The 23,816-nt window shown below is 40.9% G+C and overlaps 1 protein-coding gene across 3 annotated transcripts in view; it reads left to right on the forward strand.

The window, feature by feature from the left end:
• The first annotated feature begins 9,360 nt into the window (after positions 1-9,360).
• Positions 9,361-23,816, forward strand: part of LOC134292936 (uncharacterized) — a 50,561-nt gene continuing 36,105 nt past the window's right edge. Inside the window, exons 1-2 of one of the 3 annotated variants that reach the window (XM_062958811.1) lie at positions 9,361-9,455; positions 9,628-9,726. In XM_062958811.1, the coding sequence (XP_062814881.1) occupies positions 9,687-9,726 (40 nt within the window). In that variant the 5' untranslated portion in view covers positions 9,361-9,455; positions 9,628-9,686. Of the gene's footprint in view, positions 9,456-9,627; positions 9,727-23,446; positions 23,617-23,665; positions 23,813-23,816 lie in introns of those variants that run through there. The other 2 variants (XM_062958813.1, XM_062958812.1) reach the window with 2 other exon arrangements.

Raw genomic sequence — 23,816 nt, forward strand, 5'->3', positions numbered from 1 at the left:
GGAAAGGGGTCTCTGAAGGTCATCCAGTCCAGCCCCATCTGCCACAAAGGAAGACATCATCCAAGCCCTCCTGACAGATGGCCATCCAGTCATACATACGATTGGGAGACAGACAGAGTCCTAGATTGGAAAGGGGTCTCTGAAGGTCATCCAGTCCAGCCCCATCTGCCACAAAGGAAGACATCATCCAAGCCCTCCTGACAGATGGCCATCCAGTCATACATACGATTGGGAGACAGACAGAGTCCTAGATTGGAAAGGGGTCTCTGAAGGTCATCCAGTCCAGCCCCATCTGCCACAAAGGAAGACATCATCCAAGCCCTCCTCACAGATGACCATCCAGTCATACATACGACTGGGAGACAGACAGAGTCCTAGATTGGAAAGGGGTCCCTGAAGGTCATCCAGTCCAGCCCCATCTGCCACAAAGGAAGACACCATCCAAGCCCTCCTCACAGATGACCATCCAGTCATACATACGACTGGGAGACAGACAGAGTCCTAGATTGGAAAGGGGTCTCTGAAGGTCATCCAGTCCAGCCCCATCTGCCACAAAGGAAGACACCATCCAAGCCCTCCTGACAGATGGCCATCCAGTCATACATACGATTGGGAGACAGACAGAGTCCTAGATTGGAAAGGGGTCTCTGAAGGTCATCCAGTCCAGCCCCATCTGCCACAAAGGAAGACACCATCCAAGCCCTCCAGACAGATGGCCATCCAGTCATACATACGATTGGGAGACAGACAGAGTCCTAGATTGGAAAGGGGTCCCTGAAGGTCATCCAGTCCAGCCCCATCTGCCACAAAGGAAGACATCATCCCAGCCCTCCTGACAGATGGCCATCCAGTCATACATACGATTGGGAGACAGACAGAGTCCTAGATTGGAAAGGGGTCTCTGAAGGTCATCCAGTCCAGCCCCATCTGCCACAAAGGAATACACCATCCAAGCCCTCCTGACAGATGGCCATCCAGTCATACATACGATTGGGAGACAGACAGAGTCCTAGATTGGAAAGGGGTCCCTGAAGGTCATCCAGTCCAGCCCGTTCTGCCACAAAGGAAGACACCATCCAAGCCCTCCTGACAGATGGCCATCCAGTCATACATACGATTGGGAGACAGACAGAGTCCTAGATTGGAAAGGGGTCCCTGAAGGTCATCCAGTCCAGCCCCATCTGCCACAAAGGAAGACACCATCCAAGCCCTCCTGACAGATGGCCATCCAGTCATACATACGATTGGGAGACAGACAGAGTCCTAGATTGGAAAGGGGTCTCTGAAGGTCATCCAGTCCAGCCCCATCTGCCACAAAGGAAGACACCATCCAAGCCCTCCTGACAGATGGCCATCCAGTCATACATACGATTGGGAGACAGACAGAGTCCTAGATTGGAAAGGGGTCCCTGAAGGTCATCCAGTCCAGCCCCATCTGCCACAAAGGAAGACATCATCCAAGCCCTCCTGACAGATGGCCATCCAGTCATACATACGATTGGGAGACAGACAGAGTCCTAGATTGGAAAGGGGTCTCTGAAGGTCATCCAGTCCAGCCCCATCTGCCACAAAGGAATACACCATCCAAGCCCTCCTGACAGATGGCCATCCAGTCATACATACGATTGGGAGACAGACAGAGTCCTAGATTGGAAAGGGGTCCCTGAAGGTCATCCAGTCCAGCCCGTTCTGCCACAAAGGAAGACACCATCCAAGCCCTCCTGACAGATGGCCATCCAGTCATACATACGATTGGGAGACAGACAGAGTCCTACATTGGAAAGGGGTCCCTGAAGGTCATCCAGTCCAGCCCCATCTGCCACAAAGGAAGACACCATCCAAGCCCTCCTGACAGATGGCCATCCAGTCATACATACGATTGGGAGACAGACAGAGTCCTAGATTGGAAAGGGGTCCCTGAAGGTCATCCAGTCCAGCCCCATCTGCCACAAAGGAAGACACCATCCAAGCCCTCCTGACAGATGGCCATCCAGTCATACATACGATTGGGAGACAGACAGAGTCCTAGATTGGAAAGGGGTCCCTGAAGGTCATCCAGTCCAGCCCCATCTGCCACAAAGGAAGACACCATCCAAGCCCTCCTCACAGATGACCATCCAGTCATACATACGATTGGGAGACAGACAGAGTCCTAGATTGGAAAGGGGTCCCTGAAGGTCATCCAGTCCAGCCCCATCTGCCACAAAGGAAGACACCATCCAAGCCCTCCTGACAGATGGCCATCCAGTCATACATACGATTGGGAGACAGACAGAGTCCTAGATTGGAAAGGGGTCCCTGAAGGTCATCCAGTCCAGCCCCATCTGCCACAAAGGAAAACACCATCCAAGCCCTCCTGACAGATGGCCATCCAGTCATACATACGATTGGGAGACAGACAGAGTCCTAGATTGGAAAGGGGTCCCTGAAGGTCATCCAGTCCAGCCCCATCTGCCACAAAGGAAGACACCATCCAAGCCCTCCTGACAGATGGCCATCCAGTCATACATACGATTGGGAGACAGACAGAGTCCTAGATTGGAAAGGGGTCTCTGAAGGTCATCCAGTCCAGCCCCATCTGCCACAAAGGAATACACCATCCAAGCCCTCCTGACAGATGGCCATCCAGTCATACATACGATTGGGAGACAGACAGAGTCCTAGATTGGAAAGGGGTCCCTGAAGGTCATCCAGTCCAGCCCCATCTGCCACAAAGGAAGACACCATCCAAGCCCTCCTGACAGATGGCCATCCAGTCATACATACGATTGGGAGACAGACAGAGTCCTAGATTGGAAAGGGGTCTCTGAAGGTCATCCAGTCCAGCCCCATCTGCCACAAAGGAATACACCATCCAAGCCCTCCTGACAGATGGCCATCCAGTCATACATACGATTGGGAGACAGACAGAGTCCTAGATTGGAAAGGGGTCCCTGAAGGTCATCCAGTCCAGCCCGTTCTGCCACAAAGGAAGACACCATCCAAGCCCTCCTGACAGATGGCCATCCAGTCATACATACGATTGGGAGACAGACAGAGTCCTAGATTGGAAAGGGGTCCCTGAAGGTCATCCAGTCCAGCCCCTTCTGCCACAAAGGAAGACACCATCCAAGCCCTCCTGACAGATGGCCATCCAGTCATACATACGATTGGGAGACAGACAGAGTCCTAGATTGGAAAGGAGTCCCTGAAGGTCATCCAGTCCGGCCCCATCTGCCACAAAGGAAGACACCATCCAAGCCCTCCTGACAGATGGCCATCCAGTCATACATACGATTGGGAGACAGACAGAGTCCTAGATTGGAAAGGAGTCCCTGAAGGTCATCCAGTCCGGCCCCTTCTGCCACAAAGGAAGACACCATCCAAGCCCTCCTGACAGATGGCCATCCAGTCATACATACGATTGGGAGACAGACAGAGTCCTAGATTGGAAAGGAGTCCCTGAAGGTCATCCAGTCCGGCCCCTTCTGCCACAAAGGAAGACACCATCCAAGCCCTCCTGACAGATGGCCATCCAGTCATACATACGATTGGGAGACAGACAGAGTCCTAGATTGGAAAGGAGTCCCTGAAGGTCATCCAGTCCGGCCCCTTCTGCCACAAAGGAAGACACCATCCAAGCCCTCCTGACAGATGGCCATCCAGTCATACATACGATTGGGAGACAGACAGAGTCCTAGATTGGAAAGGAGTCCCTGAAGGTCATCCAGTCCGGCCCCTTCTGCCACAAAGGAAGACACCATCCAAGCCCTCCCGACAGAAGTTCATTCCAACCATACATACCATTGAGACATTTATTTATTTATTTATTTATTTATTTATTTATGTCTGATATTTCTCCCCCGCCTTTCTGCAATGGACCCAAAGTGGCTTGCAAGGTCATTAAGCCACGTGCTAACATCCACCATATAAATAAAACATAAAAGTAATGTCAAGCAATAGTAGTATAAATAAGAAATAGCAGGGTTCAGTGGGGCAGGTGAACTACAACTCCCATAGGCAAGTCCATCATCCATGGTCCATCCCACTCCAAACAGGGCCCGGATGTATAGTAGGCCATGGGGACTGTATGTGTCAGGCCTGTTAGAGTGAGTAGGCCAAAGCCTGCTCTGTGGTAGTTTTTTGCCTCAGTAAAAACTGGGGGGGGGGGGGGGGGGATTAAACGATCCTTAAGAGGCAAGAATAAAAAGATAGTCATGATTTTCTCTTTAGTCTGCTGTGAATAGTATTTACGTACTGCTGCCTGACCTTGTTGAAGGAGAGTGCTGTATCCAAAAGACACAGGCAAAAGCTGCTCTGTTTGGAACCATGGGGAACAGGGAAGATGGCTGCCTCTTTTGCGGCCTAGCACAATGGAGCCAGGCTGCAAGGCCTGAAACGTGTTAGCCAAATGATCAAAGGAGGCTTGGATTGGGGCTTTGGGGGCTAGAAGTGTTCAGAAGCATATCGTTCAAAAGATAATAACAATGTCTCTGCTGTCTTTTGAGGAAAGTAGGGCCTTACAAAGAAGTTGAAAGCTGAGGCAAGATGGCGTCCTCCTTTTGGGCCTAGCAGCGAGGGGCCAGCCTGGAAGGCCTTAAACATGTCAGCAGAGGGCCCAAAGGGGGCCATCCGTTGTCAGTGGGTTCATGGGGTGATGTGTGTCAAGATTGGTCCATGTCGGGCCTTCCTGGTGGTGGCAGTGGTGTTTTGGATTACCAAAGTGTAGGCTCAGGCTGTTAACTGTCCCAAAGCTAGCGTCGTTCTGATGACCGTCACCCCGGCTTTCAAGTTGATTTGAAAACGCAGCGGAGAGTTCCGCGGATCGCTCACCAAAGGAACGGAACGGGACCGCAGCAGACTATTATTAAGAGATCTTTTTATTTCACTTTCCCCTTCCCTGAACTATGTAACAAAATCCCCCAATAAAAGTAGCATTTATTTTAACAATAACACTCTCTATCTGGTTATTTTGTATCTTTCTCTGACTCCTTCCTTTGCATGCAATTTCTCTCTCTCTCCCGTCCCTTTAACTCCGGCTGAGGTTCTCCGCCATAGATTAATATGGCGGACGATACAAATCGGCTCATATCTCTATCAAAATTACCCCTAGAACGCTCCTCTTTTAGTCCTAACCCTTTCTAAGGCTCCTGACTCGAAGACCACCAACGGAACCGAAATCGGTCCAGTTTTCGGCACCTCAACAGCTGACTGTCAAACGGGACCGACTGCCCTCCTCCAGCCTTATCCCGGACTTTCCTCTCCCCGCGGCCCGCGGAATGGTTTTAAGAGATCCCTAGCCCCTTTCTGTGAACTGGGGATGGGGGGATCGCTCTCTCGCTGGGGAAACATAGTTCTCCAAGAACCCTTACCCTCTCTACAGCTGCCAGGGGGTGCCCGGACGGGTGCCCTCCACGTTTCATTCATACTTTCATAATTTTATGAAGGAGAAGAACACTCTTCCCCAGACCTACCCCTGGACTTATGAAATCCTATACTTCCAAAGACTGCAACCCACATGTGCCTCTTCCCCATGCCATCTCTACGAATTCCTCCCATCACAGATGAACTCTTTTTCCTCATGTATCCATGAATTTGCATATTCTATGTACCTGGACACCCTCATGACCCACTGTTGTATGAATTTCTAATCGTTGGGCTAACTTCATGAATTGTGAAATCATGCTGCTTGAACTCCACTCCTATGACTTTCCATATTGGGTTCCCCAGATGTTGTAAACCTCATTCTTATCAAATGTTTTCAATTGTTTATATCATCCATGGTTCCCCTTTGTGCAATGTAACCCCCCCCCCTCTATGGATTCTCCCTTTCCTCCTTGAAATCTACCTATCTGCCTATATGTATTTATACTCTTTGGGATCCCCGGAAAATATGTGTTTTTCCCAGCTGGGTTTATGTACCAACTTTATTTTAATTTTCATTTTATCCCATATAATTGTCAAATCATGGAATCAAATGGGAAATATTATGACCCCAACGTGAACCCTAGACCTCCCTTCCCAAAAACAAAAGGATAATCTGCCACAGTTTAATCCAATCTCATTCCGATCGCATGGACAATATAGGGCTTGAGTCACCAAATTCCTAAAGGTGACTCGCCCCCAAGGCAAACATTGTCATATCCCAGGCCAGGACGCCTCAGGAAGGCACCCTGTGGGGCCCGTCAATGACGGCTCATCACCACCCTTCTTTACTTCCCGTCTGACACCCCAAGACATATCTAAAAACCTGTGAACGTGACAGGACCCCGGACATCCTTGATGGGTGCCATTAATTCCTTTAGAAATCGGCCGGGCCAGGATTAATCTGATATTTCCTGTCCGGTCACGTCATTGTTTCAATAGCTCCCGCCTCCTCCTCCCTGATTGGCCCAAGTGGGGACAAAAAAACGGCTCCCCATTGGGCCAGCAGAGCGAGGCGGGAAACGAAAGCCCGCCTCGTTCAACCTCCCAGCCTATCCACGATCAGATGGGCGGGGGAGCGGGGCGGGAAATTCAAAGGGCTGTCAGACCGAAACATTGTATAAATATGGCTTTATTTGAAACATATGTTACGCTAGTAGATTGAATGATCGCTATTAGCGTCCTTTTCAGCTGAATTGCTCAATAAAGACTCCTTGGCGGATTTTCCTTCAACTTTGGCGAACCTTCTTCATTTCAGGCTTCAGGTTGTATTGCGGCTTATATTCTCCTTTTGGCTTCGCCAAGGTCCGTTCCCTCTGGACCGGGTCGGGTCTCTCCTTAAGGGCCCGATCCCCTAAAACGCGGTCGACAACAGTTCTGAGGAGAGAAGTAGGCCGAACGAAGCCAGTTGGTAGTAGTTTTTCCCTCAGCGATCCCAGTGGCCTATGAAAGTGGCGGCCAATCAGAAAGCTGGCACATTCCACCCAGCCAATCAGAAAACTGACTGATATTCTGCCAGGTCAATCAAAACGCGAGCACAAACAAACATTCACTTTTATTATATATATAGATATAGATTAATTATTCATTTTAGAAATTTTGAAGATTCATTTCTCTTTATGTTTTGTTTCTAGGAAAGTAAAAAAAGTTGACATGTTTTTTTCAAGCAGTTTCTTGTAGAAATTATTTCCTTTTGTTTGAGGCAAATAAATGAATTTAGTAAATTGGAATGTTATCATTTCTTCATAGAAAAAGAGTGCATGATAGTGTGTGTGTTATGTTGGTGAAAAGGTAGAGAGTATTGTCAAAATATTAGTTATAAAAATTCTTAAAGAAAGTATAGCTTCTACCATGTTTCCCCAAAAACAAGACAGTGTCTTATATTAATTTTTGCTCTCAAAGATGCTCTAGGTCTTATTTTCAGGGGATGTCTTATTTTTCCAAGAAAAAGAATTCACATTTATTTTTGAACAAAAAAAAGAACATTTATTATATACTGTACAGTAATTGTCATCACAAACCAGCATAATCAGACAAACTGTGAAGCCTATCAGGAATTTCTTGTTACTACCAGTATTTCAATGTACAACACTCTATGGTACGTATATTTACATGCTCTGGTGTTCTGTTCGTTGGGCATGCTTCCAAACACAAACTTACTTTCGGGGGAGGCCTTATATTTAGCAAATCAGCAAAACCTCTACTAGGTCTTATTTTCTGGGAATGTCTTATTTCAGGGGAAACAGATTGCAGACTGAGGAGCCCACTATAATTTTTGAGCTTTGATATTTAATATTTACTTTAAAAATATTTTCTTAGAATCCTTACATTTGTCTCACCTCTCAGACATTTCAGATTTGCTTCACATCAAATACAGTTTTTTTCTATGAAGTAACTGCTCTTCAGACTCCTGAAAATGAGAGAAAAAAACAATATCTGTACATGAAGGCAAAACATTAACTTCACTACATTGGACAGGAATGTAAGAATCTACAAACTGCTTGTTTTGAAATGTTTCCCATCTATCAAAAACTTATATCAGAAATCTGTTGTTTAAATGTTAATTCAAAATCTCTAATTTCTAAGTCAGCAATACCCAAAACCAGTTGAAACCAGAAGAATGTGATTCTATATCAGTAGGGATTAAATAACTTGGAATATATATATAAGTATACACACACATATACATTTTTTTTCAGACTGCTTGTTATGTTTGCTTTCTGGGACCGCCTTCCACCTGGAAACCAATGTCCTCACTGCAGAAGGGAGAACATGCGGGTCAAGAATAGGGCTCCACAACCACCTACGCATCCACCGCCAAGACACTACACCTGGAGGGCCATCATCCTCGGCCTATGAGGGATAGCCTAAGTAAGTAAGCTTACTGGTACAGTTCTTTCAATTTCCAAACAATTTAATTTTATACACACCAGGAATTACATTTTTTGGGTTTTTATAATAACAAGGCCTGTTGATTAATTTTCTACATAATACAATATTTACTATTTTAAATAATAATTTCAAAAATTGGACAATAGACTGAACAGAACTGAGTATCAATTTTGGATATAGAACATTATACGCAATAAACAGTTGTTGGTCTTATCAGCTATGCCAACAAGATTTTTTTAAAATATAGCAGTTCTTTGGTGTATACAAAAATATATTTTATACAAGTGAGTCTCACTTATCCAAGGTTCTGGATTATCCAAGACATTTTTGTGTTCAATGTTTCCAATATATGATATTTTGGTATAAAATTCAAAAATACAGTAATTACTACATAGCATTACTGCATATTGAACTACTTTTTCTGTCAAATGTGTTGTATAACATGAAGTTTTGGTGCTTAATTTGTAAAATCATAACCTAATTTGATGTTTAATAGGCTTTTCCTTAATCCCTCCTTATTATCCAAGATATTTGCGTATCCAAGCTTCTGCCGGCCCGTTTAGCTTGGATAAGCGAGACTCTACTGTACTTAAAAGAAAAAACTTGGTTAGTATTAAAAGCAGCAATGTAATGAATGTCCCATTTCTATGCTAATAATATTGAATGTTTTGGGGAAAGGAAAAATTATTACAGTTTGGTTAGCAATAATTTTTTTTATTTTGTTTCAATTTTTAAAAATAGTTTTTAGAATTAAATAGCCTACATAAACTCTTCAAACTAAAGAGAAAATACAATGTAACTTTGCTTGTTTAACTTTTCAACATTATTAATTCTATAATTACAGCTCTTTTAAATTAAGTATTAATGAAAATTTAAATGAATAAAGGCAGACAGGACAGAAAAACAGTTTGGTAAATTGTGAATGGAAGAACGTGTATTGTTTCTTCATTATTAAAGGGTGTATATGACGCGCTGCATGAGGATAGCCAGTCGAAGCGCGGGGGATATTTTAAATATCCCCGCCATCAGCCAATGGGAGGCCGGCAGCCAAGACTAGCGCGAGGTTGGACCAATGGCGAAGGGCGCATGCCAATCGGAGGCCAAGGAGGAGTTAAATGTCAACTAGTCAAAGATGGAGGCTGGAGTGGGGAAGCCGTGAGGTTTGTAATGGAAGATTTTTAAAAGCCGTTTCTTCCCAATGAAGAAATCATTTGACTTTAAAATCTTGGGCAGCCTTTACACAAGATTGGGAGGAACTAATCCCCCTACACACACTTGCTTTTTGGCTCCTTTTGCAAACTTCTCACCTTTCTCGTTTTCTCTTTCATGCAGATTCCTGTAAATTTTCTAAGGCGGATACAATGCCTAAGATTTAAAGAAGGAATGTTGATATGTATCGTTCTGTTTCTACTGCCCTCTGTGCTCTGTTATGTGAGTAGCATCCCGGAGACTTGTAGAAATGGCGGGAGCAAAAGGCTAAAAGGGAGATCCAAGAAGCAAGACTATTTAATTTATAATAGGGCTGTTGTTTTAAAAACTTGTGCGTATGAGTGATGTTATTCCTCTCATTTTCTCATAACTCAAAACCTAGTTTGTGAACGAGCTTGGAATACCCAAAAACTGAAATCTGGGCTAGCACTTGGAACGGTGGAAAAGTCTTTTCCCTCGTTTATTTCAAACTTCTGCCTTAAAATTTAAGTTACTTTATAAAGAAAGTAGGAAGAGAGTCGGAATAAACTTTGCCTTATTTTTGAAGGGATAGGCTATTTTCTAAACATGGGTTTTAAAGAGTTTTCCAATCGATTTTACTGGTTATATATTAAAATATCTGATTTGTATTGTTTAGAGTTTCAGAATATAAAATTGGGCTTGCAGCCATGTGGCTTGTTTCGATAATACTAGCCGCAACCGCATGAGACCTCATTCTTATGCAATCTTCTTGTTGATATTTTTAAAAGTTGTATCTACAAACAGCCCAATTTAAGTTCTCACAAATTTCTATGAAATGTTCACAATTTTTCTTCATAGCCCCACCTACATTTGTTTGAGTTCTCTGTCTCTTAAATGTTTGTTTAGTTGTTTTCTTTTATATCTATATAATTATAAAAATCATTATTAGCTGTATAACAAATCTACCTCATGTTAAAACTGCATAAAATATTTGATTTTGTGATAGTTAACCCCTACTTTGAATCTATTCAAGCCCATTGAAAATATATTAATACAGTAGAGTCTCACTTATCCAACATAAACAGGCCGGCAGAATGTTGGATAAGCGAATATGCTGGATAATAAGTAGAGATTAAGGAAAAGCCTATTAAACATCAAATTAGGTTATGATTTTACAAATTAAGCACCAAAACATCATGTCGGTCGCCGTGATGCCATCACTCATTTATATATATATAGATTGCTGTCTTTGACATTCTTGTTGTGGGAAAGGCTTTCAGTTTACACGAAAGTAAAATACAGTCGAGTCTCACTTATCCAACGTTCTGGATTATCCAAAGCATTTTTATAGTCAATGTTTTCAATACATCATGATATTTTAGTGCTAAATTCGTAAATACAGTAATTACTACAAAGCATTACTGTGTATTGAACTACTTTTTCTGTCAAGTTTGTTGTATAACATGATGTTTTGGTGCTTAATTTGTAAAATCATAACCTCATTTGATGTTTAATAGGCTTTTCCTTAATCCCTCCTTATTATTAAAGATATTCGCTTATCCAAGCTTCTGCCGGCCCGTTTAGCTTGGATAAGTGAGACTCTACTGTATGTTAATTTATATTGTAGTGAGATTGCGGAGATATTTAGAACTACTGTATTATATATAAATGGAAAGGAAAGCCACTGAATATATATAGCTGTATATTGCTGTCCAGAGTCCTTTTTCTGTTGTACTACTGGCAAATATAAGTAGCAGTGCAATATTAAAAGGGCATTGGCTGGCAGGCTAAGCTTCTCCTCACTCCTTCAGAAAAGCCAAAAGGCCAAAGGATCATTGCTTTATTGTAATGTTTTATATGTGTGTGTAAAAATATATTTGTATATAAAGGTGTTTTCTACATAAATGGTTTCAATATATTCTACAAAGTTTCAAAGTATATAAAATTTAATATAATTTCTACTTGCCCATTCGCTAAAACATTAGCATTCATAATGTGTGTATATATATAATCATATATACACAACCATACTCCAGCAAACTTTATATACTAAAATAGTTGCCACCTTTCTGTATGGATGAATTGAAATAGAGTTTATTATTTGTTTTTTATCCAGTTTTTTGTGTGTCTTTGGTTTATATCATAGTTTTTTATAATATTTTTTGTAGGATATCATCAACATTAAACACGGTATATATGGGCTTGCTATATTGTCTAAACAGTCTTAAAGGCCTCCTATGTATATGTCTCTAATTATGGTTAAGTTGAAAACCAAATACAATGTTAATCCTGTGAGAAAGAATACAGTGAAGAATATAAATAAAAATAGGTTATTAGTATGTATAAGTTGAGCTCATTTTGTCATTTTATTCAGAGAATAGAATAATTCCCTTTTTGGTAATAGCTAAGGTACATGAATTGATTAATTGACCAAATTGATCCATGCTTTGGGAGCTTATTTATTTATTACTTTTAAGATTTAAATATGAGTATATAGAGTAATTTTTGATTATTTAAGTGTATATACTACATGAGGTGTAAGAGAAAAAATAATATAAAAGCAATCCCAAGTTACAAACCAAGTTCTGATGGTTTGTTCTTAAATTGAATTTGTATGTAAGTCGGAAGAAGTGCATTTTAAAAGTGCAACCCCAACCATATATCTATATCTAATTATTTGTTTGTTCATCTATTTATCAGCTTGGATGTCATAGGGAAGAGTGAACACCTCGTGGTTATTCCTCTATGGTCTGTGCCTCTGTTCAGAAATAAGGATTGGGGATAGAGTCACCTTTTCCCCATGATAATGACTCTTCAGGAGTGGATTTCCCATCCTTCTGGGGAAAATTCCTCTCTCTTACTATTGCCTCAGCCCCATTCTTTACTAAGCGTTGTTTGTAATTCAGATTTTTGTACCTAGGGGATGGCCTGTATATTAAATAGTTATCTATCCATAAAAGGGACATGATCAAGTGAAATGATTATTGTAATATGACCAATTAATAAAATTTTCAGTATACATGCTTGTATAAAATTAAGGATTTGGCATTCTGATGTGTTCGTGTTTATGTTTGCGTGTTCCCTTCCTGTATCCTTGTTTAAAGGTGAACAAAACATATAATTAGAATTTTTATTTCATTGTAGATCATCAATTGTGTGTGTGACTGTAAGTTAGCTCTAATTTTCACCTTAACAACATTACATAAAAAGGGACTAGAATACAAGGCCAGTTGCATTCATTGTCTTGATAGGCTGACTAAAGGCTCTGACAGTATTGCACTACTGTCTGCACAAATTAAGCAGTGCAATAATATTGTCAAAGCATTTGTTCCAGTCCTGATACGTCTAGTTATTATGATCAACCCAAGGTGGTAGCCACTCTTTCCTCATATTCTGTGATTTTTTAATCCTGTTTTAACAAGTAAAACATTCTATTTAATTCATTACAGGCTATATCCTTGTTCAAAAGTTTCAGACGGGCTGTTGAAAATCCTATTGGAAAATTATAAAACTGTTTTCATTAATAGACTATTGAAAACATTGATGATTACTGATTCTTAATAAAAGTAGTGGTAGAATGCTAGGTTCTTTGCTTCATCTCTCAATGTTGATGTTAGTTTTTCTGTGTCTTAATAAAAATCTGCATTTCAGAGCATTAATGTAGTGCAAAATTATATTCCCAAAACTAATCACTTTGCATTGTGTTATTTCATTTGCTTTGTTTAATATGTTCATATGTATTAATGATTAGTTTTAAAAGAAGGGATTAAAAGAATATCCTTTAGGAGTTATCAAACTTAGCTGCAGAGCCCTTTTTGAAGCAAACGTTTCTCATGGAGCCACAATAAAATGTTTGTATATTATATTATATTATTGTATATATTTCAGTCATGCTCAAAACCTTTTAAACAACATATACTTAACATTATTTCAGTAGAAGACCCTAGGAGCCATCCAGTTGAACCGCCTTCTGCTATGCAGAGAAACACAATCAAAGTACAGTACCTCCAACAGATAGCCACCCAGCATTTGTAATACAGTAGAGTCTCACTTATCCAACGTAAACGGGCCAGCAAAATGTTGGATAAGTGAATATGTTGGATAATAAGGAGGGATTAAGGAAAAGCCTATTAAACATTAAACTAGGTTATGATTTTACAAATTAAGCACCAAAACATCATGTTATACAACAAATTTGACAGAAAAAGTAGATCAATACGCAGTAATGTTATGTTGTAATTGCCGTATTTACGAATTTAGCACCAAAATATCACAATGTATTGAAAACATTGACTACAAAAATGCATTGGATAATCCAGAACATTGGATAAGCGAGTGTTGGATAAGTGAGACTCTACTGTAGTAATAACGACAATAGGAGTACCCCAGAGATAATCTGTTCCAACCACATTCTGCCAAGCAAGAAAAGCATGGGGAGTGGAGGGAAAGGTTTTTTGGCAATAAGAGGGCTGAGCAGAAAACATATTTGGAGCGAGAGAGGTGGAGAAATAATAATAATAATAATAATAATAATAATAATAATAATAATAATAATAATAGAAAGGCTTTTGGTGGCAAGGGAGGTAGGGGAAGGCCTTTGGCCCAAAAGCCCTTTCCATGTTCTTTGCTGCCAAAGGCTTTTCCTTGCCTTCCTTGTTGCCAAAGCCTTTCCCCACCTCTGTCGTTGCCAAAAAGACAACTATCTATATATATAAAAGAGTGATGGCATCACGGCAATTCACAAAACAACAAAAGTACAGGCCCCCCAACCTCAAAATTTGACAACACAACCCATCATCCACGCCTCAAGGTTGATACAACAAAAAGAAAAGAAAAATAAAGTCCTAATTAGAGGGAGAGCAATAATTTTTTTTATCCAATTGCTGCCAGTTTAGAGGGCTAATCTCTGCCCACTTGGTTGCCTAGCAACCAAGGGACAGCCAGGCTTCAGTTAGGGGACAGGCAGATTTAGGCCTCACTTAGGCTTCTTCCACAGATTATCTAATTTGCACTGGATTATATGACAGTGTAGACTCAAGGCCCTTCCACACAGTTATATAACCCATTTATAATCTTATATTATCTGCTTTGCACTGGATTATCTTGACTCCGCACTACCATATAATCCACTTCAGTGTGCATTTTATTCAGCTGTGAAGAAGGAGCCTCATATAATCCAGTTCTGAGCAGATAATATAAGATGAGAAATATACAGTAGAGTCTCACTTATCCAACGTAAACAGGCCGGCAGGATAAGTGACTATGTTGGATAATAAGAAGGGATTCAGGAAAAGCCAATTAAACATCAAATTAGGTAATCGTTATACAAATTAAGCACCAAAACATCATATTATACAACAAATTTGACAGAAAAGGTAGTTCCATGCGCAGTAATGCTATGTAGTATTTAGAGTCTCACTTATCCAACATTCGCTTATCCAACGTTCTGGATTATCCAACGCATTTTTGTAGTCAATGCTTTCAATATATCGTGATATTTTGGTGCTAAATTCATAAATACAGTAATTACTATATAGCATTACTGTGTACTGAACTACTTTTTCTGACAAATTTGTTGTCTAACATGATGTTTTGGTGCTTAATTTGTAAAATCATAACTTAATTTGATGTTTAATAGGGTTATCCTTAATTCCTCATTATCCAACATATTCGCTTATCCAACGTTCTGCCGGCCCGTTTATGTTGGATAAGTGAGACTCTACTGTACTGTATTTACAAATTTACCACTAAAATATCACAATGAATTTAAAACACTGACTACAAAAACATTGATTATGAAAAGGCAGACTGCGTTGGATAATCCAAAACATTGTATAAGCGAATGTTGGATAAGTGAGATTCTTCTTTAATATAAAATAATTACTGGGATAGAATAATGCAGAACAATATAATCTCTAAAACCAGGACAGTAAATAAACGGGAATTCCACACAGGAAACAATCAGGGCCAGCTAACACCTCCCAACAAAGTATTCCCATCATCAAAGTCTGGCAAATCCTGTTTTCTCAGGGCCACAGACAGTAGAAGCACATAAAATATCGCAAACAACACCACTCTGAAAACAAGGGAATTCCAGACAGGAAACAATCAGGGCCAGCTAACACCTCCCAACAAAGGATTCCCATCATCAAAGTCTGGCAAATCCTGTTTTCTCAGGGCCACAGACAGTAGAAGCACATAAAATATCGCAAACAACATCACTCTGAAAACAAGGGAATTCCAGACAGGAAACAATCAGGGCCAGCTAACACCTCCCAACAAAGTATTCCCATCATCAAAGTCTGGCAAATCCTCTGTTTTCTCAGGGCCACAGGCAGTAGAAGCACATAAAATATCGCAAACAACACCACTCTGAAAACAAGGGAATTCCAGACAGGAAACAATCAGGGCCAGCTAACACCTCCCAACAAAAAATTCACTCAGGGAGGAAGCAGCCAGGCTTTAAAGCTGCAAGGCCATTACATCATAATCATTTTTCCTAATTGCAGCATTCATACTTGCCTCCAACAGACAAAAAAAACCAATCAGAAATATTGTATATTCACAACCTTTAGGAAATAATATCCCCTGATGGCGCAGCGTGTTAAAGCGCTGAGCTGCTGAACTTCTGGACCGAAAGGCCACAGGTTTGAATTGGGGGAGCGGAGAGAGCCCCCACTGTTAGCCCCAGCTTCTGCCAACCCAGAAGTTCAAAAACTTACAAATGTGAGTGCATCAATAGGTACTGCTCCAGCAGGAAGGTAACGCCGCTCCATGCAGTCATCCCACATGACCTTGGAGGAGTCTACGGACAACGCCGGCTCTTCGGCTTAGAAATGGAGATGAGCACCAACCCCGAGTTGGACACGACTGGACTTAATGTCTGGGGAAAACCTTGACCCTTGACCTTAACTACCACCAATTCCTCAATACTTTATTTCCCAGACCACCAGACTTCGCCACAGCAACGCGTGGCCAGGCACAGCTAGTCCACTATAAAAACAATACAAAGGTGTAAATGAGACTAAACATAATTGTTTCAATGAATAAAAGTGAATACCAAAACCAGGTAGTTACATGATCAAAGTTATTGTATATGTAATAAAACATAAAACTGTAACATTCACAATACAATGACTTATCTTGTTTAAAAATGACTGGACTCCTCTTCACGCAAGGCTGTTATATTCACACATAAAGAAAGTTCTTAATTCTTGTTCTTATATTCTTGTTTTGATTTCTTGTTCCTTATAATACAATATAATAATATTAATTATACATTATATATAAACTAGCTGTGCCCGGCCACGCGTTGCTGTGGCGAAGTCTGGTGGTATGGGAAATAAAGTATTGAGCAATTGGTGGTAGTTAAAGTCAAGGGTCAAGGTTTTCCCCAGACAAGTTTGAAAAATAAATAAATAAATAAAGTCCAGTCATGCCTGACTCTGGGGACTGGTGCTCATCTCCATTTCTAAGCCAAAGAGCCGGCGTTGTCCGTAGACACCTCCAAGGTCATGTGGCATGACTGCATGGAGCGCCGGTACCTTCCTGCGGGAGCATTCATCTACTCTTATTTGCATGTTTTCGAACTTCTGGGTTGGAAGAATCCTTTCTTGGGAGGTGTTAGCTGGCCCTGATTGTTTCCTTTGTGGAATTCCCAATTTCCCTGCCTTCAGACTATTGGTCTTTATGTACTGTCCTGGTTTTAGAGATTATATTGTTCTGCATTATTCTATCCCAGTAATTATTTCATATTAAAGTAGAATCTCACTTATCCAACATTCGCTTATACAATGTTCTGGATTATCCAACGCAGTCTGCCTTTTCATAAGCAATGTTTTTGTAGTCAGTGTTTTAAATTCATTGTGATATTTTAGTGGTAAATTTGTAAATACAGTACAGTAGAGTCTCACTTATCCAACATAAACGGGCCGGCAGAATGTTGGATAAGCGAATATGTTGGATAATGAGGCATTAAGGAAAAGCCTATTAAACATCAAATTAGGTTATGATTTTACAAATGAAGCACCAAAACATCATATTAGACAACAAATTTGGCAGAAAAAGTAGTTCAATATGCAGTAATGCTATGTAGTAATTACTGTATTTATGAATTTAGCACCAAAATATCAGGATATATTGAAAACATTGACTACAAAAATGCGTTGGATAATCCAGAACGTTGGATAAGCGAGTGTTGGATAAGTGAGACTCTACTGTAATTACTACATAACATTACTGCGCATGGATCTACTTTTTCTGTCAGATTTGTTGTATAATATGATGTTTTGGTGCTTGATTTGTATAATCATTACCTAATTTGATGTTTAATCAGCTTTTCCTGAATCCCTTCTTATTATCCAACATATTCACTTATCCTGCCGGCCTGTTTATGTTGGATAAGTGAGACTCTGCTGTATATTGATAATCTTATATTATCTGTTTAGAACTGGATTATATGAGGCCCCTTCTTCACAGCTGTATAAAATGCAGACTGAAGTGGATTATATGGCAGTGTGGACTCAAGATAATCCAGTGCAAAGCAGATAATATAAGATTATAAATGGGTTATATAGCTGTGTGGAAGGGCCTTGAGTCTACACTGCCATATAATCCAGTGCAAATTTGATAATCTGTGGAAGAGGCCTAAGTGAGGCCTAAGTCTGCCTGTCCCCTAACTGAAACCTGGCTGTCCTTTGGCTGAGCTGATTGCTAGGAGACCAAGTGGGCAGAAATTAGCCTTCTAACTGGCAGCAATTGGATAAAAACAAATATTGCTCTCCCTCTAATTAGGACTTTATTTTTCTTTTCTTTTAGTTGTATCAACCTAGAGGCGTGGATGATGGGTTGTGTTGTCAAATTTCGAGGTTGGGGGGCTGTAGTTTTACTGTTTTGTTCGGTGCCCTGATTCCATCACTCTTTTATATATATAGATTACTGTTTTTATCTTTTTATACTGTGAATTGTGTTTATGTTTTTGTTTTGTTCAACTAAGTTGTCAGACTCTGCCCCATGTATGCCACTCCGAGTCCCCGCGGGGAGATGGTGGCGGGATATACATAAAGTTTTATTATTATTTTATTATTATTTTTAAAATAATATTTGGATTGATATCCCTGGGGGGAGAAAGGGGCCAAACTTGTTGTCTGCTGCCCTGGAGACTATGGCAATGGATTCCATTGGAAGGAAGAGAGAATCCACCTAATTTTTCCCCCCGTGTCAGAAGCTACTTGAAAAACTGCAAGTTGCTTCTGGTAGGAGAGAATTGGACGTCTGCAAGGACGTTGCACAGGAGACATTGCCCTGATGTTTTTGATGTATTTACCATCCTTGTGGGAGGCTTCTCTCTTGTCCCTGCATGGAGCTGGAGCTGACAGACGGGAGCACAACCACACTCTCTCCAGGTTGGATTTGAACCAGCATCCTTGAGCTCAGCAGCACAAAATTCAAGTCATTAGTCCTGCTGGCACAAGGATTTAACTCACTGGCACTAACCCAGTGTATGGTGGGGTCTCCTTTTTTTGTCAGAAGGGGCCATCCTCAAACTGCAGCCCTCCAGATGTTTAGGCCTCCAACTCTTATAATCCCTGACCACTGAATAAGCTGGCCAGGGCTTCTAGGAGTTGGAGGCCCAAACAGCTAGAGGGCAACAGTTTGAGGATTTCTAGCTTTGGTTGTGTTTTTCCTGCCTGGGGTCTTTTCCAGCTCTATGATTCTATCTATATATATAAAGGAGTAATGGTGTCCGTTCCTCCCACTAAACAACAAAAGTACAAGCCCCAGAACCTAGAAATTTGGCAGCACAATCCACCATCCTTGCCCCTAGGTTCCGACAACAATAAGAAAAGAAAAATAAAGTCCTAATTAGATGGAGAGGAATAATTGTCTTTAGCCAATTGCTGCCAGTTAGAAGGCTAAGCTCCACCCACTTGGTCTCCTAGCAACCTACTCAGCCCAGGGGATAGGCACAGTTAGGCCTCACTGAGTCTTCTTCCACAGATTATCTAATTTGCACTGGGTTATATGGCAGTGTAGACTCAAGGCCCTTCCACACAGCTATATAACCCATTTATAATATTACTAGCTGTGCCCGGCCACGCGTTGCTGTGGCGAAACATGGTGGTCTGGGAAATAAAGTATTGAGGAATTGGTGGTAGTTAAGGTCAACGGTAAAGGTTTTCCCCTGACATTAAGTCCAGTCGTGTCTGACTCTGGGGGTTGGTGTTCATCTCCATTTCTAAGCCGAAGAGCCGGCGAAGAGACTCCTCCAAGGTCATGTGGGATGACTGCATGGATCGGCGTTACCTTCCCGCCGGAGCAGTACCTATTGATGCACTCACATTTGCATGTTTCCGAACTTCTGGGTTGGCAGAAGCTGGGGCTAACAGTGGGGGCTCTCTCCGCTCCCCCAATTCAAACCTGTGGCCTTTCAGTCCAGAAGTTCAGCAGCTCAGCGCTTTAACACGCTGCGCCATCAGGGGATATTATTTCCTAAAGGTTGTGAATATACAATATTTCTGATTGGTTTTTTTTTGTTTGTTGGAGGCAAGTATGAATGCTGCAATTAGGAAAAATGATTAGGATGTAATGGCCTTGCAGCTTTAAAGCCTGGCTGTTTCCTCCCTGAGTGAATATTTTGTTGGGAGGTGTTAGCTGGCCCTGATTGTTTCCTGTCTGGAATTCCCTTGTTTTCAGAGTGGTGTTGTTTGCGATATTTTATGTGCTTCTACTGTCTGTGGCCCTGAGAAAATAGAGGATTTTCCAGACTTTGATGATGGGAATACTTTGTTGGGAGGTGTTAGCTGGCCCTGATTGTTTCCTGTGTGGAATTCCCCTGTTTATTTACTGTCCTGGTTTTAGAGATTATATTGTTCTGCATTATTCTATCCCAGTAATTATTTCATATTAAAGAAGAATCTCACTTATCCAACATTCGCTTATACAATGTTCTGGATTATCCAACGCAGTCTGCCTTTTCATAATCAATGTTTTTGTAGTCAATGTTTTAAATTCATTGTGATATTTTAGTGGTAAATTTGTAAATACAGTACAGTAGAGTCTCACTTATCCAACATAAACGGGCCGGCAGAACGTTGGATAAGCGAATATGTTGGATAATGAGGAATTAAGGATAACCCTATTAAACATCAAATTAAGTTATGATTTTACAAATTAAGCACCAAAACATCATGTTAGACAACAAATTTGTCAGAAAAAGTAGTTCAGTACACAGTAATGCTATGTAGTAATTACTGTATTTATGAATTTAGCACCAAAATATCACGATATATTGAAAGCATTGACTACAAAAATGCGTTGGATAATCCAGAACGTTGGATAAGTGAGACTCTACTGTAAATACTACATAGCATTACTGCGCATGGAACTACTTTTTCTGTCAAATTTGTTGTATAATATGATGTTTTGGTGCTTAATTTGTATAACGATTACCTAATTTGATGTTTAATTGGCTTTTCCTGAATCCCTTCTTATTATCCGACATATTCACTTATCCTGCCGGCCTGTTTACGTTGGATAAGTGAGAGTCTACTGTATATTTCTAATCTTATATTCTCTGCTCAGAACTGGATTATATGAGGCCCCTTCTTCACAGCTGAATAAAATGCACATTGAAGTGGATTATATGGCAGTGTGGACTCAAGATAATCCAGTGCAAAGCAGATAATATAAGATTCTAAATGGGTTATATAGCTGTGTGGAAGGGCCTTGAGTCTACACTGCCATATAATCCAGTGCAAATTAGATAATCTGTGGAAGAAGTCTAAGTGAGGCCTAAATCTGCCTGTCCCCTAACTGAAACCTGGCTGTCCCTTGGTTGCTAGGCAACGAAGTGGGCAGAGATTAGCCCTCTAAACTGGCAGCAATTGGATAAAAAAAATTATTGCTCTCCCTTTAATTAGGACTTTGTTTTTCTTTTCTTTTTGTTGTATCAACCTTGAGGCGTGGATGATGGGTTGTGTTGTCAAATTTTGAGGTTGGGGGGCCTGTACTTTTGTTGTTTTGTGAATTGCTGTGATGCCATCACTCTTTTATATATATAGATATTATCTGCTTTGAAATGGATTATCTTGAGTCCACACTGCCATATAATCCACTTCAGTGTGCATTTTATCCAGCTGTGAAGAAGGGGCCTCATATAATCCAGTTCTAAGCAGATAATATAAGATATATAGTAGAGTCTCGCTTATCCAACATAAACACCCTGGCAGAACATTGGATAACTGAATATGTTGGATAATAAGAAGGGATTCAGGAAAAGCCGATTAAACTTCCCATCCCCTCTCGACCCTATCTGCTGCCAAACTGCCATCCATGTCTATGCCAGGCATCCTCAGAGATTAGGAGATCTGTTTGAAAACAGACAAGTGGGATGTTTGTTTCTATCTCAGCCATGATATCCACGATGGGACAACTCTTATCTGTCTGAGGCAACTGTGAATGTCCCACTTCCCCACCTTGATTACCATTGAATGCCCTTACACCTTCAAGGCCTGGCTGCTTCCTGCTTCGGAGAGGAATCCTTTGTTGGGAGATGTTAGCTGGCCCTCAGGACATCATGTCTGGAATTCCCTGATTGCTCAGTGCTGTCTTTTAGTTAACTGTCCTGATTTCACAATTTTTTTAAATACTGGGAGCCACATTTTGTTCATTCCAGGCAGGCAGGAACCATCCAGGCTTTGAAGCTACAAGGCTATTCAGTGCCAATTCCAAAATTCACACTTGCCTAAAGCAGACAACAGTTCTTTCTTCCACCCTGGTCATTCCACAGATATATAAACCCCACTTGCTTTCGTTACAACACATTTCACAACCTCTGAGGATGCCTGCCATACACGCAGGCGAAACATCAGGAGAGAATACATTTGGAATATGACCAGGCAGACCACAGAACTCAGAGCAACCCAATACAAAGAGAAACAAAAATACTAAAATAAATACAAAAACTAAATAAAATAAAATAATATAATTAAAAAACAAATAAAAATAATATAATCAAATAATAAAATATAATACATACAAATAATAGAATAAAAATAAAATAAATACAAATAATAAAAAACACTAAAAATAATAAAAACACTAAAAATTAATACGATAAAATACTATAATAACAGAAAATAACTAAAAATAATACAAGAAAATAATAAAATATAATAAATAAAAAAGATAAGTTACAATAAAATTAATTTTTAAAAATACAAATAACGTCAAATAAAAATTTCACAACAATTTTTAACCAATACCACCACCACTTTGCTACAGCAACGTGTGGCCGGGCACAGCTAGTAATTCTATAATTCTATGAATGGTTAATAATAGTTTGTACAATAAACATGTATATTATGAAATACAGCCTCAAGCTAAGTATGCAAGAGAAAATAACCAACATAACCTTAAATCCAATAAATGCACTTTTTTGAAATGGGTTTACTTAATTGATCAGAAATTTTGGCTTCTTGGATACAGGCTTTGAGAACACTAAAGAAGCAGTCTTAAGTCCAGGAAGAACCAAAATGGATAAATATGTAGGTCCTGGCTTTGGATGTCTAAACCTGATTATGTCCTTTTTTGACCAGCCAGCTAAAGGATGTTGCAGTGACTCCCTTTATCTTTATATTTCTCCATGTGAAATAATAGGAATTTGCTTCTTGGCTTGGTTCAGACAGTGGTTAATGTTTTCTGTCCCAGAAATAAAAAAATGGAACGTATTTTAAAATAGGTTTATATGAATGAAAGTCGAATAAAATACAGTTGATAAAGAAGAAAGGTCTGGTCCTGCTCCACCCCTTTCTCCTTCCTAAGAATGAAATCATGCTCACGGCATAGATTCTATTTTAGGTAATTTCAGAAGAGGCTATATTTTATGTTGAAAGGGTTGGAGGCAAGGAGCAAAGGGGCGTGTCTAAAGGCCAAGGGGCGTGAGGGAGGGCAGGGAGGGGCGTGTGGGGAGCGGCCAATGGGGGCCCTGGAGGCGTGTCCCGGCTGTGAGCTCACAATGGGCTGCTCTGCCTGAGCCGGGCTCCCCCAGCCTCTCCCGCTCAGTGGGTCCCAGGCTTTGGCTGCCAGAGGTTGGCTTTCCCGCCTGCCCGGGATGAGCCTCCGGCCCTGATCCACTCTTCTTCCAAGCGAGTGAGTGAGGATCATTCAGCGGAAGGGCCTGGCCCCCTTGGCTGGAGGAGAAAGGGGCGGGGCTAAGAACCAAAGAGTACCATTGGTGTTGGCCAATAGAAGAAAGGGTATGATCAGGGGAAAGGGAGCAAGGCCAATAGAAAGAAGGTGAGGCCAAGGGAGAAAGGGTTATTCATGGAGACCCCAAGGCAAATAGGTGT

The sequence above is a fragment of the Anolis carolinensis genome, chromosome Y (genome assembly GCF_035594765.1).
Source record: "Anolis carolinensis isolate JA03-04 chromosome Y, rAnoCar3.1.pri, whole genome shotgun sequence".
Classification (NCBI taxonomy): domain Eukaryota; kingdom Metazoa; phylum Chordata; class Lepidosauria; order Squamata; family Dactyloidae; genus Anolis; species Anolis carolinensis.